This window comes from Symphodus melops, assembly GCF_947650265.1.
Source record: "Symphodus melops genome assembly, chromosome: 12".
Classification (NCBI taxonomy): domain Eukaryota; kingdom Metazoa; phylum Chordata; class Actinopteri; order Labriformes; family Labridae; genus Symphodus; species Symphodus melops.
The window spans coordinates 9,917,141-9,931,875 of record NC_136702.1 but is presented as its reverse complement, the minus strand read 5'-3'; the positions used below and the strand labels follow the sequence as shown (position 1 = coordinate 9,931,875).

Below are 14,735 nucleotides of genomic sequence, written 5' to 3'. Positions count from 1 at the left end.
TCACTGTGAAATCCTAGTAATCCTGTAATCAAACACCCAATTTAGTTATTTATAACAAATTGTAATGTTTAATAACTTAATCATGTAATGACATGAGGCTAATGTTGTCATCCTCATCAATCTATGCACATTCCTTATGTAGGCTAAATGCTGTAAAAACTCATATACATTAATCATTTGTTACATACATAGACATTCATTTATTATCATGTTCAACAAAACATTTTTACTTGTATTTTATTTAGCCTTAGTCTTTCATCTTATTATGTTTATATCTAATGTTTCATTTTTTGAGAGAGAGAGAGAGAGAGAGAGAGAGAGAGAGAGAGAGAGAGAGAGAGAGAGAGAGAGAGAGAGAGAGAGAGAGAGAGGGCATACATGGCCAATGAAACAGATTCTGATTGTTCTGTCCCGACGAATTCCTATTCTACCAGCAGAGGGCGCAAATTTCCTTTTTAAAAACACGAAGCCAGGTTAAAGAATACACACAATGTGTTCTAACAAAACTAAACATCTTAATGCAAATTGTATTGTTATAATTTCAGGGGTGCCAGCGGCTCTTACATTTCATAATTATATATACAGTGAGAATATACCTTTTACGAACTGCAACACAGGGACACCCCCCCCCCCCCCCCCGCCACATTACTGGCGATGTCGTAGTCACGTGAGCCACCCAGCGCTACACCCGTGGACATCTGCAAAATGGAGGTGAGGAGCTCTCAAAATGTAGCAAATTTAATACGGTTGTTATTAAAGTGCATCATATTTACTTCCGCTCTTTAACAGCGATGTACCATTGTGAAGGGAAGGCACGGTGTTGTAATGTAATATGTAGTTTGTTTTTATGCAGGTCGATGTCCAACGTGGCTAATGCTGCAGCCTGGCTAATGATAGTCAAAAATAGGCTAACTATGTGTTGTTGCAACTGGAGAGCTCATTTGAAAGCCTTTCTTGTTCAAATTAATAACTTTTGCTTATAGTACACATATAAGTATAGGCCTTACTTTTGTTACATTGATTAAAGTGTTCAAAATGTGGCATTTCTTGTTCGAGTTAACGCTAGCTGGTTAAGTTAGCTTTAGGCCGCTCTCGGACTGTAGGCCTCAGCCTGGCGTATTTCAATTACGATTTATTGAGCAAAAATAAAAATGTTTTGTTTTGTGTTGGCTCTGTATATGACAATAATTGTATGCACTTTCACACAGTTTGGTTGTTTTTATTGCAGCACTAAAGCCATCGTTTAGTCCTGTCAATACGGGTTGGTTGCAGATAATGGTGTGTGTACTGTACATATTTTTATTTCATGCAGGAGCACAGTGGTGTTATGTAACAATGCTGTGTTTTGCAGGACCATGATGCTAAAGAACCCGAGCAGCTCAGAAAGCTGTTTATCGGAGGTCTCAGCTTTGAAACCACCGAGGAGAGTTTACGGGCCCACTTTGAACAGTGGGGCTCCCTCACGGATTGTGTGGTACGTGGTTTTCTTGAAGCTTCTGGCAAGATTGCCTCAGACTATAATGATACTAAAAGGTTTAATGTCATTGTTTTCTAGTATTTAACGAGTATTCAACGTTACATTTTTAGAAAGTATTATATTGGAAACATATCTGACCTAACATCCCAATTAAAATGTTCTCATCACCGTTGTGCATTATTTTGTGTTTCTAGGTAATGAGGGACCCCAACAGCAAGCGATCAAGAGGGTTTGGCTTCGTAACGTATTCCTCTGTTGTGGAAGTAGACGATGCCATGAAAGCAAGGCCTCATAAAGTAGACGGGCGAGTCGTTGAACCCAAGAGGGCGGTGTCCAGAGAGGTAAACTAATCCCAGAACAGAAGGCTGATTCTTCAGGAGGGTTCATGTTTTGAGTAAATCTGTTGATATACTCTGTTTCAGGACTCAAATAAACCAGGTGCCCATCTGACAGTGAAGAAGATCTTTGTCGGCGGAATCAAGGAGGACACTGAAGAGTACCACATTAGGGAGTATTTTGAAAAATATGGGAAGATTGAATGCATCGACATCATGGAGGAGCGCTCCACAGGGAAGAAGAGGGGATTCTGCTTTGTGTCCTTTGAAGACCATGACACAGTAGACAAAATTGTTGGTATGTGTCATCATTAACATCGAGGCTAACTGATTGTAATTAAACATGAGACAGTGGTATAATAAATGTAAGATTCTGTCATGTTTCTTTCTAGCCCAGAAATACCACACAATCAACTTCCATAACTGTGAGGTCAGGAAAGCACTCTCAAAACAGGAAATGAGTACCATGTCCACCAACAGGGGTAAGCACTATCCAGTGTAAAATGAAATATTACAAACTGACCATAGTTCTACATTTTTTGCAATTACAGTAATGTCCTTGGCATTTGGGTAATGGAATGTATTTCCTGCATCAGGCAGGAGTGGAGGATCTGGAAACTTCATGGGGAGAGGCAGCAATTTTGGAGGTGGGGGCAACTACAGCCGAGGTGAGCAGTTTTTGCATTGCAAATGATTGTGCCTCTGGCCTCAGTCACACGTATGTTCAATCAGCATAGGCACTATACGACAATATCTCACATCCATTAGAAACACCAGAACACAGTGGAAGGATTCTAATGATTTAGTGTGGACGTGTTGAGTTTATTCAAATTCTTAAGTTACTTGATTTAAGAGGTTCCTGATGTATCTTTTTGCATGTCAAATGATCTTGTCAGTAATTGAACTTGTATGGGGATCTGCTTTACAAAGTTGTGAAAATAAGTTGCTGCAGAAAGTCACGATCAACAGAGATGTCATTTTGAAATGCAGAAATTCATTGTCTTTTCCTCCCTATGACAAAGGTCCATTATTTCAAGTGTTTGTGTTTTAACAATTCAGATGTATATTGATCTGTGTGGACATGTGACATGACCCTGTTTTGTTTTAAGGCTCAAATAGTAATAAATCACATCAGTTTGAATGCTTAATACATTTGACTTCTGTTTTCAGGTGGCTATGGTGGCGGACGAGGAGGTTATGGCGATGATTTTGACAATGGTGAGCTGTTATTAAATATCTAAGGGGTTTTTAGGTACTACAAGTCACACGTTAAACTCCTGTGGCTATTGCATGGATCACTGCTGCTCAGAGAAAACCTGTTTTGGATAAGGTTATGTAAGTTTACCCCATTTTTCTCTATTACAGGTCCTGGAGGTAATTATGGTGGAGGACCAGGTTATGGAGGAGGCCGAGGGGGCTATGGAGGTGGTGGTCCAGGATATGGTAATCAGGGTGGTGGATTTGGTGGTAGCTGCGATGGAGGATACGGAGGTAATGACGGAGGTAACAATTTAAATTACTGCAGAAATAAAACTCAAGCGTAATATGTAGATTGAAACATTTAAGAACGAGACACCTTGTCTTAAAACGGACCATTTTCTCTTTAGGATATGGAGGGGGTGGAAATTATAACGACTTTGGAAATTATGGTGGACAGCAGTCAAACTACGGGCCCATGAAGGGAAACAACTATGGTGGCAGAAACTCAGGGGGTCCCTATGGTGGTGAGTTAAAGCCTCCAACTCCTGAAGTGTCAACCAGACTTTAAAAGGCCAAATCCAACATGTTTTGTAATGGCACATCTCCACAGGCTACAACTCTGGGGGCGGCGGAGGCGGCTACACCTCACGGCGATATTAATAATGTCTTGTTTCGGTAAGTAGCTTTCCGTTTCACACCACACTCGGAGCACAGTACAGAGTGAGCCTATGAAAGTGCAGAATAACTATTTGTTCTATCCTGTATCCATTCAACAGGCTTCAGTTCTTAGCAGCAGAGGCGAGGAGGTGAGCAAAGGAGTTGTCAGGAAAGCTGAAGGTTACTTTGAGGCAGTCATCTGAAAGCATTAGAGGAACACACAAGTCAGACTTTTACTGCAGCTAAATGGAAGAAGGACTGTATACACAAGACATGAGTGCAGATGAATCCCTTCCTTAATTGTGATAGATGTTTTCCCTATTAAGCAACTTTTCCTTTTGTGCGTCTGAAGTGTATGTATTGTGCCTATGGTATCAGGGGTAAAGAGTCAATTGTTTTGTTTCTTTTTGTTTTGTTTTTTTTAAATCTGAAGTCAGCTCTTAACATTGTTTTTCTTTTTTTATATGGGTCAGTTTTCTTCTGGTCAACTAATATTTTGTCTTTTAACCTGGTTGTGTCATAAAGTAAAGTAATATCAGGCCATCAGATGAGCTAGAATTACACAATCTTTTCTTTCTGACCTTATTATGATTGCTCAATTACAAGTGTCAAGTGTACTATGATTTTGTATGTGAAGCACAGTATGTAAATCCTTCATAGTACCAGTGTGAACAGCTACACGCAGCCTGGATTAGAGTTAAGGGAATCCCTCACTTTTCTTGTTCCCAAAAAAAAACGAATTTTAGATTGTTCCGAATATTTTGAGTAGTAGAAAAAGACCGAATAAAATTGTGTAGTAAAGTGACATGAAGTTCAGTGCATCATTGGTTCAGAAAGAGATGAAATGAGTTATGTATTTGTTGCCTGCTCAGTGTGACTGTGAAGTTGAGCAAATCACCCTGTTAAAAGTTTTTACTCATTTTGAAGTATTCAATAAGACTTCTGTGGGTGAAAATAGTGTAAATACTGTTTATACTTGTACAAGGGAGTTTTGTGTAGTCCTAGGGCAGGGGCCCATACACCACATATCCCAGTGTTTAGCCATTAGGATTATTTCAGCCACAACCTCCTGCAGTTGGGCCCTCAGCAACACTAGTGTGGAGGATTGCAGATGACTTTCAGACAGGACGTCTTCAGCCCCAGCACAGTGGACCAGTCAGCATTTTGAGAGAGAAGGGAGAAGGCAGCATCGAGCACAACCGGCCATGGAAGGAAGCTTGCAGTGTCGGTCCTGGTAGTGAGCATCTATCTCTCATTTTCAAGGCTAGCTAAACCCTCCAGCAGCTGGTGCTAGCGAAGAAAGACTAGTTCCTGGACACAATGGAAATCCTGTTGAGTCAGAGATACTGCAGTTTTACCCGCAGATGCTAGATTTCAGACATTAACGAGGAAAGGGAGTGAGTATTTCACAAAAGCTGACTTAAGAAGATGGAGCAGGTAAGAGTAACCACTTTGCTTGATTTGCAGATGTGGAAAGAGGAATTCTCTTCTTGCTGAAAATCTGTAAAGACCTGATAACATGGAGGGTTCTGGATGGGTAAGACTTTTTCAAAATATTATACAAGGCTGCTCTTACTGTAAATCTAAAAATACACATCATGATAACAAATGATGAAGGGGTTGTTTTGGAGTCGAATCCAGCAGGATGATGTCAAGAATTACTCTCCTTTGACCAGAACTTATCAACACCACCTGAGTTGTTTGGTATGTGTTGAGGTAAAAGAAATGTGGTATGTTTCATTACTTCTTACTAAGTACTATAAAGGCAATGATGACGCATTCAGTGAATCCAAACACTGTTTAAATTAAATTCCACGTTGATTACTGAGGTCAAAGTGAGGATGTTGTGCCGAACTTTATTTTGAAGGTCTATGTATATTTCTCCTGAAGTAATGAAAAGTGAGTATAATCAGTAGGAATACTTTACATAAAATACAGACCACTATGATAATATCCAATTCTGACAACAATGCTGAGGCATGGTTATGAGTTTAAACCTCTAACTACGTCAAAAAGGAGGCATCATGAAAGTTAATTTTACAGCAGGACAACTTAATCTACAACCGCCCCTAAGAAAGTGACGTGCAGTATTCTTATGCTAAACTATTGCTTAGCCCAAGTAGGCCCAAAATGTATTACATTTGGTCATTGCAAGACATCCCTACCAGCTCTTTAAATAAATGTATTACGACTGGAAATTGTGGTCTTTGTAACGTTATACTATACAATTTGTATTTTATTCAAATAACCTTTAATCTGCACATTTGATTTCGCCACTTCCAAAGTAATAGGCTTATACCCCACATTTATTTTAAGGACTCATCCTCACCACCATCACCCCAAATTAAAAATTAGATTTTTCAATCATTTTAAATGACAGGCAGCCAAATGGACGTGTGGAGTATAAGTGAAATGTGAGAAAGAGATGTCACAAGTTGAAACTGTCACACAAAATGGGCGTGTCATACCAATACTATATGTGTCATACCAATACTATATGTGGCTAGCTATGTTTTCACAGAATTGAAGACATGGATTTTTTTTCCAATGAAACTCAAAAACTGAGTTAAAAAAAAAAATTCCAGGATAAGTATGTATTCTCAATATGAGATTACTGTTCCTCTTTAACTGTACTTGCAATACAGTTCTCATGAATGTGTTAAAACAGACTAAACCTGGTAAGTTTAAAAGCACATTTCATCTACTTTCAGTATAGTGAGTCAAAAAGAGCGAGGCCTACTCTTCGTCTTCCCTGAATCAGTTGAAGGATAGTATTTCTTCACAGGAATGTAGACTGACCAACGACAGGAAAAAAAGTGCTTGATGAAAGCACTCCAGTATTACTTAAATATGTTGGAGGTACAGTAACGTGTAAATGTAAAGTGTGACTTGTGCTCTTCAATAAAAACCTTTTCCATGATTTCAGTGGTCTATTTCTGAAAAGCTCTTCAATGATACATCCTTTTGTAAACAGTCCTCATTGTGAAAAGGGTTTCATAAGTCTTGTCATGAGAGCAGAAACGGGGCTTGGTGATCAAAGGTGGTGTTTGTGTGTGAAAGTGCAGCTAGTGCACGTCCTGATTGCGTAGGCCTTTACCTTTTGTAAATGCTTGCTGGGTGGATCATTTGAGTTGACATGCATGGTTTATACTGAGCATACTCCACAATTGTATTCTTTGTTGTGTAACATAATGAACATGGGGTGGGGTTTGTTTTTTTGCAACAGGAGGTTTGCAGCATTAAAAGATTTAGGTTACAATTCAAACAAGCGTGGTCCAATAAAAGGCAAGCAGATTATTAAATGGTTTAAGCCAATAACACTCTTGTTTCGGTACAGTATTCCTTTCATTTGCTGCCTTTTAAGCCCTTTGGTGGAGCTTTCACGTCAAGAACTGACTTGAACATGTGGTAAGTTATGTAACCGCTCCTTGGACTATACATCCATCTGGCATCAATCTGCAGCAGACCATATTACACCACACAATGTTCTGTTCCCAGAAAACAGGAGGCTGTATGTCTATACTATGAATACTTTATTTAAAAGCAGTGAAGTCAAGATTTAAAAAAAAAAAGAGAACTTGGGCAGCAAATCATACAGGGACAGTTAAAAAATACAAGTAATGATTGAAACGATCAGAATACAGAAATATGATATATACAATTTATATATATATATATATTTACACACAGTAACAGTTTTATCAATCTCAATAGCAAGTGATGTTTATATTTACAAACGATATTTGTTAAAGAATCTTTAAAGAGAGTACAAAAGTAAAATATCAAAAATATTACATTCAAAAGAAGTGTGCAAAAACTATACAATAGTTCTGCTAAGCGAGTAATGCTTTAAAGCTGAGCGACTACAAAGTTATTGCATAGTATTACTATAATGCAGTACCATACTATTAAGGAGAAGGTTTGTCTTCACTCTTTATAAAAGTCTTTTTCACACGAGGAACAAGAAAGATGCTGCCGTTTGTCGACTGCTGGAGGGAGTAATCAGACGGGGAGTATGAATTTCCCTTCTCGTCTCTCAGCTGGCTGAAGACTTCCAGGTACAAGCTGTTGAGTTGCTGCTTCATTTCCTTCAGGTCTGCGGCGTTCTGGCTCTTCTCGCTCAGCAGACGTTCCTTCTCTTCCTTCAGTGAGTCCAGGTCGCCCTCCAGACCCACTATGCTCTCCATCTTGCGTTTGCGGCAGTTCTGAGCGGCCACTTTGTTCTTGCCACGGCGGCGTATGTCTCGGACCAGGGCCAGCTGAGCCTCGTTCAGTTGGTGCTTTGACATCATCTCGTTGAAGTCGTCAACGGGCAGATTGATGATCATTGATACAGTGAAGGGGATTTTGAGGGCCTTAGCCCTCTGCTCGTCTCTGGAGAGACGCACATCAGAGCGTTTCTTCAGTTTGTCTTTGGTGAAAGGAGCACTGTTGTGACCGCTCTCCTCTGCTGGATCAGTCTTAAGTTGTTTGGGGTCCTTTTCCAGCTGCTGCTCAGACTGACCCGTTCTAGTATAAACAGAAATGGCAGGTAGAAGATCATCAGGCTGGAAATTAATGGAGAACATCTCTGAGTAATCAGATTCTGCACTGCCAGGGTTTTGGTCCATCTCCTCCATGTCTGAATCACTGTAAATATAGGAGCCATCTCCATACACAGACTTCCCGGGGGAACTCGAATTCGGACTCGTGTTTGAAGAGATTCCTGAATCTGAGTCAGGCAATTCTGGCATCACATTTTGTTTGCCAATTTCAAATGCATCACCAGGCGAGAGGCTGTAAAGGTCCAGTGGAGTGAAAGAAGGCATGTTTTCATTTACTTCAAGGCCATGTTGGTTATGTTGGCCACTTTTCTCTTCCACAATAGCATTGGGGTAAAAAATGTCACAGAAGTTAGTATTTAACACTGGATCCTCTGCTTTCATCTGGCTGAGAGTGTCTGGTGGAGCCACAGTGGTAACAGAGCCATTAAGAGTATTCATAAACTCTGTCGAACAAACGTTGGCATTGTTTGTTTCCCCCTCTGTGAGATCGGTCATGGGGTAAAAAGTGTAGTTTGAATTCTGGATGTCCGAGCTGTTTGGAAGAGGATAAGTCGTGGTCTCCAGTGTATCCTCCATTTGCATGCTCAAGCATTGCTAGAAGAAAAAGAAAAAAAGAAACATTAGAAAACATACAATAAAACAGCTTTGCTTTGATGTATCAGAATTCAAAGAAGAGATTAAAAAAAATCCTAATCTTCATAAATAATTGATTAATATTCATTTAAAACTACAGTTACACCTAAAACCTGATCTGTGGCAAACCTTGATGGCGACAACTGATACCCATGTAGCACACCTCTAAAGCCTCATTATTCTGATTAAAAAAAACTTGAATATTGAAATCTGGTGAAAATAGAATGAAAGAAGTCTGCCTTGTACTATCCATTCCTGAAAAAGAGGCATGCTTAATCTTTTAAAACAAATCAATACCCATAGCATTAGGCGACCAAAGATGTTCCACTTCAAATGTATTCACTGATAAAAAGTGTTCAATATGTGCACAAGGAAGCCTCCTGTTTCTTTAAAGAAAAGATTCTAATGGCTGAGATAGTTACAAAGTCACAAATGCAAAACTCTTAGTTTGCTTATGTTGCAAACATAACCATCACTATGCAGCCTATACAAGAACACGGGTCCACACTATCCCGATCTTCAACATTGTTCACTTGTTTGAAATAATGCAGCGCTTCTGAATGTAACCCGTCTTGTTAGGACTATAGTCCAGTCCACTCTGAGACAGAGTGAAAGTTCAAGGCACCAAATGCCACTCAACTACACCCATCAAAAAAAGCAAATATGAGCTGCCTTGAAACAAAACTGATAAGGCTGCTTTATATTGCTGCCATAAGTAAAGGATTTACGATAGTCACTCCCTCGTTAAACAACATTTCTTCTTAATCTATTGGATTAGGCTGGTCGCTACTATTCATAAAAAACATTGCATCACATCTTGAATAACAAGCTCCCTGACTTGAAAAAGTCTGATGAAACCTAATCACAGAGGAATGAGACAGGTAAACCGGCCTCACATATAGGAGACCCCGTTCTCATAAATCAAACAAAAAGGTGTTTGTCTTCTAATGCAGGACTCCTGACGTTGATGCATTCTTTGGGTATTTGTTCCAACAAATACCAGCGCCGACCACTGTGCCACTGAGGCATTACAATCCATGTATTATACCTGCAGCTCAGGGAGGGACAAAAGCTCCATCCAGGCCTGCTCCAGATCCGGGGACGTCCCCTGTTGGGGTGGTGGGGAAAGGGTGGCCAGCGTCGCGGCTGGCTGCTCCGGGGACATCATGGGTGCCGAAACGGCAGGTGTGTCCAAGCAAACCGAGGAGCTCTGTGAGGTAAACGCAAGAACACAACCTTTTCAGTACAGCTAAAAGTCACGTTAAATGTCGAGCTGTGTTGTCACATGTGTGCTAATGATTTAATGTTCTTACCTCAGCTTCCTCTACAGGAAATGTCTCTGCCAGAAGCTGCAAGCACTCATCAAAAGACATGGTCTCACCGTTCCCCTCCGTGAAGCTGACATCCTGCGAGAAAAGGTTCAAAGACTTCTATTAGCTGGCATCTTTTTTGGCATAGCACCTTTTAAATATTTCATATTTATGACGCTCAGCCCTCTGAGGAGCAGATTCAAGGCACCAATGCAAAACTACAGAGCCACCTGTGTATCTGTAATTACACAAAGAGGTGGTTACCTAGCTACGACACAGCCGCAGCCTATCAAATGAGATGGGAGTGGTCCTCCTCTGACATGAGTAATGATGGCCAGGTGCGCTTACCTGTGTAACCTCGAGAGGCGTGACGATGGTCTGCAGCGGGGCGCTGGTTGGTGGGCATGGTATGTACTCTCCCGTCTCCTCGTCGAGCTGCAGCTGTGCCAGCAGCGCCTTTTCCTGCTCCCGCAGCAGATCCAGCCTCTTCTCTTCCTCCAGCTCGCGCTGCCGCTGCAGCTCATGTTCCTTCTGACGGTGATTGTAGTCGAACACCTCGCGCCTGGCACCCAGATCGATATCCTGCTTCCACAGTATGTCAATCAGGTTCATGTCCTGAAAAGACAAAACCAGATCAGGTTAGGGAGTGTGGACATGCCTGTCCTGCAGCGAGAGACCGAGCAGTGTTAAAGCCAAGGAAGAGCGTCCCTGCTGTGACGCCTGGCTGCTGCACTCGCCACACCCTGTCCCTCTATATCTGTTCACTCACTGACAACACTGGCGCCAATGTCAAGAGGGAGAAGCCACGTGAATAATACATATAGTTCTCTCTTTCCCCGGCTGCCACTACACTCCAGAAACAGACGTGTATCATCAGTTGATACCCTTTCCACTGGAAACTTTCATCACCCATACAATTAAATTACAATCTAAGTTGTTGTTTTGTTTTTTTTTAAATATCAGAACTCACAAATAGGCTGCACTAAAGGACACATTTTTGTTTAAGGGACTTTATGTCATAGCGTAGTTCTTACAATGAAGTACATTTCAATCCCACCATGTATCATTTCACAACAGAAAGTTGCAGGCATGTTTAAAAGATGGTTTAATAGCAGGTGTTACTATGAGGTTTAAAGAGAAGATCCTATTTATCAGTGATATTGCATGTCACATAAAAGGTTGGATTTAATCAAATAAACTGAAGAACAGTTAAGTATAGCAGCAGATATGTGTCTAAGTGGAATAACAAGCCTTTTTCCCATGGTGCCTTTCTGCTTTTTGTCTTCAAGCAAATCACTCCAACTAATAATAACCAGCGTCAAGATATTATATCACAATCCTGCACAGATAATTATATCATTGAATTTACTTTTGCACATTAAAGCTAATGTTGCTGGCATTACAGCAGGCACAGAGTACAAACCGGTATGATGGTATTTTAATGGACCTCCCTGTTGATATCCTCTCACAGGCAGAATGTTTTTTTCTCTGATATACAAAAATGTCGGAAGATAAACTGTGCTGTTCTCTTCCTTGGCTCTTTCACTAGAACTTATTTACAGAAGGAAACTGTTTCACAAGACTCAGGGAAGTTACATCAAACCCGAAGACACTGGTACACAGGAACATGTCTGAGCATGTGACTTGTTTGTTCCTCAGAATTGGGTACAAACATGACTTATGATCTAGGCTTTCTAATGCTTGCAAATCGGTCATATGACCTGAGCAGACATAGCCAAGAGGAAGCAGAAAGTAAGCTGAAGGGAAGAAAAGAATAAAGCAGAACAACACACAAGAAATAGGGATGTAAAACTCGCGGGGGGGAAAAAATCAGTCAAAATGTAGGGGAAAGCCTTCGTTGCCTTAGAATGACAGCGAACAACATCTTCAAGTATTTTAAGACTTTGTTGACACCGTTTTTCTGAACTCCAGCAGTGGCAAAACAAAGTAGGAACCCACTAACACTCTTTGCCTCAGTGTTGCATCAGAGGCATGACCACTGACGGATTACACATTACCAAGGCGGCCTACTATAACTCACACTCACCAACTGAGAGGTGTGCACACAAGCAGGCATTGTGGCTCCTGAAGGAACGAGGAAGTGCCCTAAAATACCTGGGAAGACTTCACACACTTCTTGAGGTCATACATGTTTTCCAAACAAAACATCCCACTCTCTTGTTAACAGTTGGTCACACCTTATACAGTAAGCTCATCAAACAAGTCATTCTAATGCCTTAAAAACATGCCCATGTCTAAATAAGGTCTGTCTACCTATGAAGGGAAAGTTCAAGCAGCCATTTCACTCCCACAGATTAAAATCGCTGTTTTATAGCTTCATAGAATCAAAGTAACTTATTAAATGATAAGTACTGCTCTGTATTAGTGACAAATAGGCGTTGTAAATGTGGGTGTGTTAGTTCAGGCGATCGCAACAGTCCGAAACAATGCTGCCACCTGACCTGTTTTGGCATCAGAATGAGGAAATTGGATCATAAAATATCTCCAAGATCTTTCCGTCACATAACAAGCTACATGGAAATAGAAGTAAAACAACATGCCTTTAGTATGAAATGGAAACAACATATGTCGTGGCACGTGAGCCTGATCACATGAGAAATTAAAACACACACAAAATTAAATGAAAAGCCCAAACTTCCGAATACTGTCAAACTGCGTGATAAAGGAGTGACACTAGTGTGCCTTAAGTTTGAGTTGTTCATTTACTTCCTTTCGGCTGAACACAAGGGCCTCAAAAGGGCAGTGGAGTCTTGTGGTTTAGTGTAGCCTCTTTCAGTGGACATGCCCCCTTGACCATGGATGATGAAACACAGCCGCACATGCTCAAAAACAGCCCTGTTTTTAGGCCCTCATAAGTCAACTGTGTACTTCCACTGACCCTGACTTATGGCAAGTTTATCCAAACACTGAAGATGTAAGGCCTTATAACATGAAAACATAAGCAAACATTAAAAGATGTGTGCGAACACATCATGTCCAGATGAAGTTTAGGAAGCAGTTTTAGACATGAGGAACATTCAGGGATCACAGCATTGTCTTGAAAAAAATACACTTTCTCATGGTTGCAAGCTTGTCTACATCAGATATGGCATCACATGCTTAGAGGAAAAGCAGGGGGGCGGGGAGGAGGAGGAAAACAGTTACAGGAATAAAAACTCGAGAAGCTTCCTTTTTTTCTGTTTACCAAACCAGACCAGTGTGTCGGAAAACGCGTAATTCAACAGAGGAACAAAAGAAAATCATTTTTAATTCTAATAAAAGTTTATTTAGTTTCCTGTCGAGGAAAAAAAACGTCACAAGTGAATGACTTGCAGAACTGAAAGCGGTTTAGAAAGGCAGCGTCAATATTCACAGAAAGAAGCTGTCCTCTGTGTTTGGTACTTTCACTCATACTGGGGCGCTTATTCCTTCTTTATAACCTCTTCACTTACGTATGACTAAACATACAGCTGACACGTTATGTTAACAATCTCATTTTCTATTCGAAACGCAACTAAGTTACAGTATGTTTCTGCCTCTCCTAAAAGGAAGTTAAACTCAAATGTTCGCCAGTTTGTGGCCACTTTGAAGAAATAACTCGTATTTAGCCTACCTGTTGACTGGAATGCATCACCTCCATATCCATCATCGTGGAGATCTGTGTCACCGTATAGAAACGCCGTATGATGGATATATGTGCGTGTAATTCCTCAAATGACAGATTAAAATGGCGAGCGGTCCGTCCGGGGCCGATAAGGTCCGTCACAGCAGCTGAACTGAGGCAAACATTGCTTCCTTGACATATGATGATCATTACGGAAACGCTGGCCCTGCCTACCGCGTTACAGCGCCGGGATCGTCCCCCTCACACCGGCCTATGAGGCGTGGAGGTGCTGCGTGTGTGCGTGTGTGTGTGTGTGTGTGTGTGTGTGTGTGGGGGGGGGGGGGGGGGGTGAACTTTAGTAATGTATCTACATAAAATAACCCTGTAATGAAAAAAAACCCATAGCGTTTGAGGGTTGAGTAAGTGTTTAATGAACGCTTGAAGGTCATCATATAATGTAAAAGATGGTGGCACACGTGATCTACCAAGTACATTTAGGCTAAATAAAAAAAAAGCATATATAATCAAAATTATAACAGCAGAGCTATGATGAGGATTTCCCCAGAACTGCATCTCTTTATTTAAATTCGATCTATGTAATAATCCTTGGTGTAATTTCATTTATTTTCTAACTACGTCATCCACGTCACCAGAAGGGTTTTGATTGGTGCACAGCGCCCCCTGCTGGTTATCAAGCCCGATGTGGAGCTCGAGGCCCGGGGGCCCTAATGTCCCCCTATAAAAACTCAAGACATCTCCTGATTGCCTGAGAGTCTATTAAAGAAAAGTATAGGCTATCAGTTTATTAGAGTCCTGCATTAAAAAAGCAACTTTACTACTATCTGTCTTATTTAGTCTTGAACACAGTCTTTGCTATTTTATGTTTATTTTTTGCTATTTAATCGTATAACTTTTACATATACATTGTAAATAGAGAGTAAAGTTCACCAAATTTAAATTCCTTGTGTGTGTAAG

General features: G+C 40.8%; 2 protein-coding genes across 3 annotated transcripts; one reads left to right on the top strand and one right to left on the bottom strand.

Moving 5' to 3' along the window:
- The first annotated feature begins 539 nt into the window (after positions 1–539).
- On the top strand, positions 540–4,474 carry hnrnpa3 (heterogeneous nuclear ribonucleoprotein A3). 2 transcript variants are annotated; one of them, XM_079357631.1, is made up of 11 exons: positions 540–711; positions 1,352–1,474; positions 1,672–1,818; positions 1,900–2,110; positions 2,205–2,294; positions 2,409–2,480; positions 2,983–3,030; positions 3,178–3,303; positions 3,420–3,536; positions 3,623–3,687; positions 3,789–4,474. In XM_079357631.1, exons 1-10 carry the CDS (start codon positions 706–708, stop codon positions 3,670–3,672), a joined length of 990 nt encoding a protein of 329 aa, XP_079213757.1. In that variant the 5' UTR covers positions 540–705; the 3' UTR covers positions 3,673–3,687; positions 3,789–4,474. The 2 variants fall into 2 exon arrangements, with proteins under 2 accessions (XP_079213757.1, XP_079213756.1); XM_079357630.1 differs by having other exon boundaries at positions 545–711; positions 3,178–3,315.
- On the bottom strand, positions 3,788–14,071 carry nfe2l2a (nfe2 like bZIP transcription factor 2a). Its single transcript, XM_079357629.1, has 5 exons — positions 13,770–14,071; positions 10,505–10,771; positions 10,160–10,252; positions 9,895–10,056; positions 3,788–8,807 (listed from the first exon to the last, which is right to left on the bottom strand). Exons 1-5 carry the CDS (start codon positions 13,968–13,970, stop codon positions 7,578–7,580), a joined length of 1,953 nt encoding a protein of 650 aa, XP_079213755.1. The 5' UTR covers positions 13,971–14,071; the 3' UTR covers positions 3,788–7,577.
- Between the last annotated feature and the right edge of the window lie 664 nt (positions 14,072–14,735).

What these genes read in the sequence shown, in the direction of transcription:
- hnrnpa3 (XM_079357630.1), top strand. An exon ending in AGAGGGCGGTGTCCAGAGAG is followed by an intron (nt 1,819 to 1,899) that starts GTAAACTAATCC and finishes ACTCTGTTTCAG; the next exon opens with GACTCAAATAAACCAGGTGC. An exon ending in TGGCGATGATTTTGACAATG is followed by an intron (nt 3,031 to 3,177) that starts GTGAGCTGTTAT and finishes TCTCTATTACAG; the next exon opens with GTCCTGGAGGTAATTATGGT.
- nfe2l2a (XM_079357629.1), bottom strand. Translation starts at nt 13,970, where the DNA reads ATGATCATCATATGTCAAGGAAGCAATGTTTGCCTCAGTTCAGCTGCT. An exon ending in TGATGCATTCCAGTCAACAG is followed by an intron (nt 10,772 to 13,769) that starts GTAGGCTAAATA and finishes TTGTCTTTTCAG; the next exon opens with GACATGAACCTGATTGACAT. An exon ending in CGCCTCTCGAGGTTACACAG is followed by an intron (nt 10,253 to 10,504) that starts GTAAGCGCACCT and finishes CTTTTCTCGCAG; the next exon opens with GATGTCAGCTTCACGGAGGG.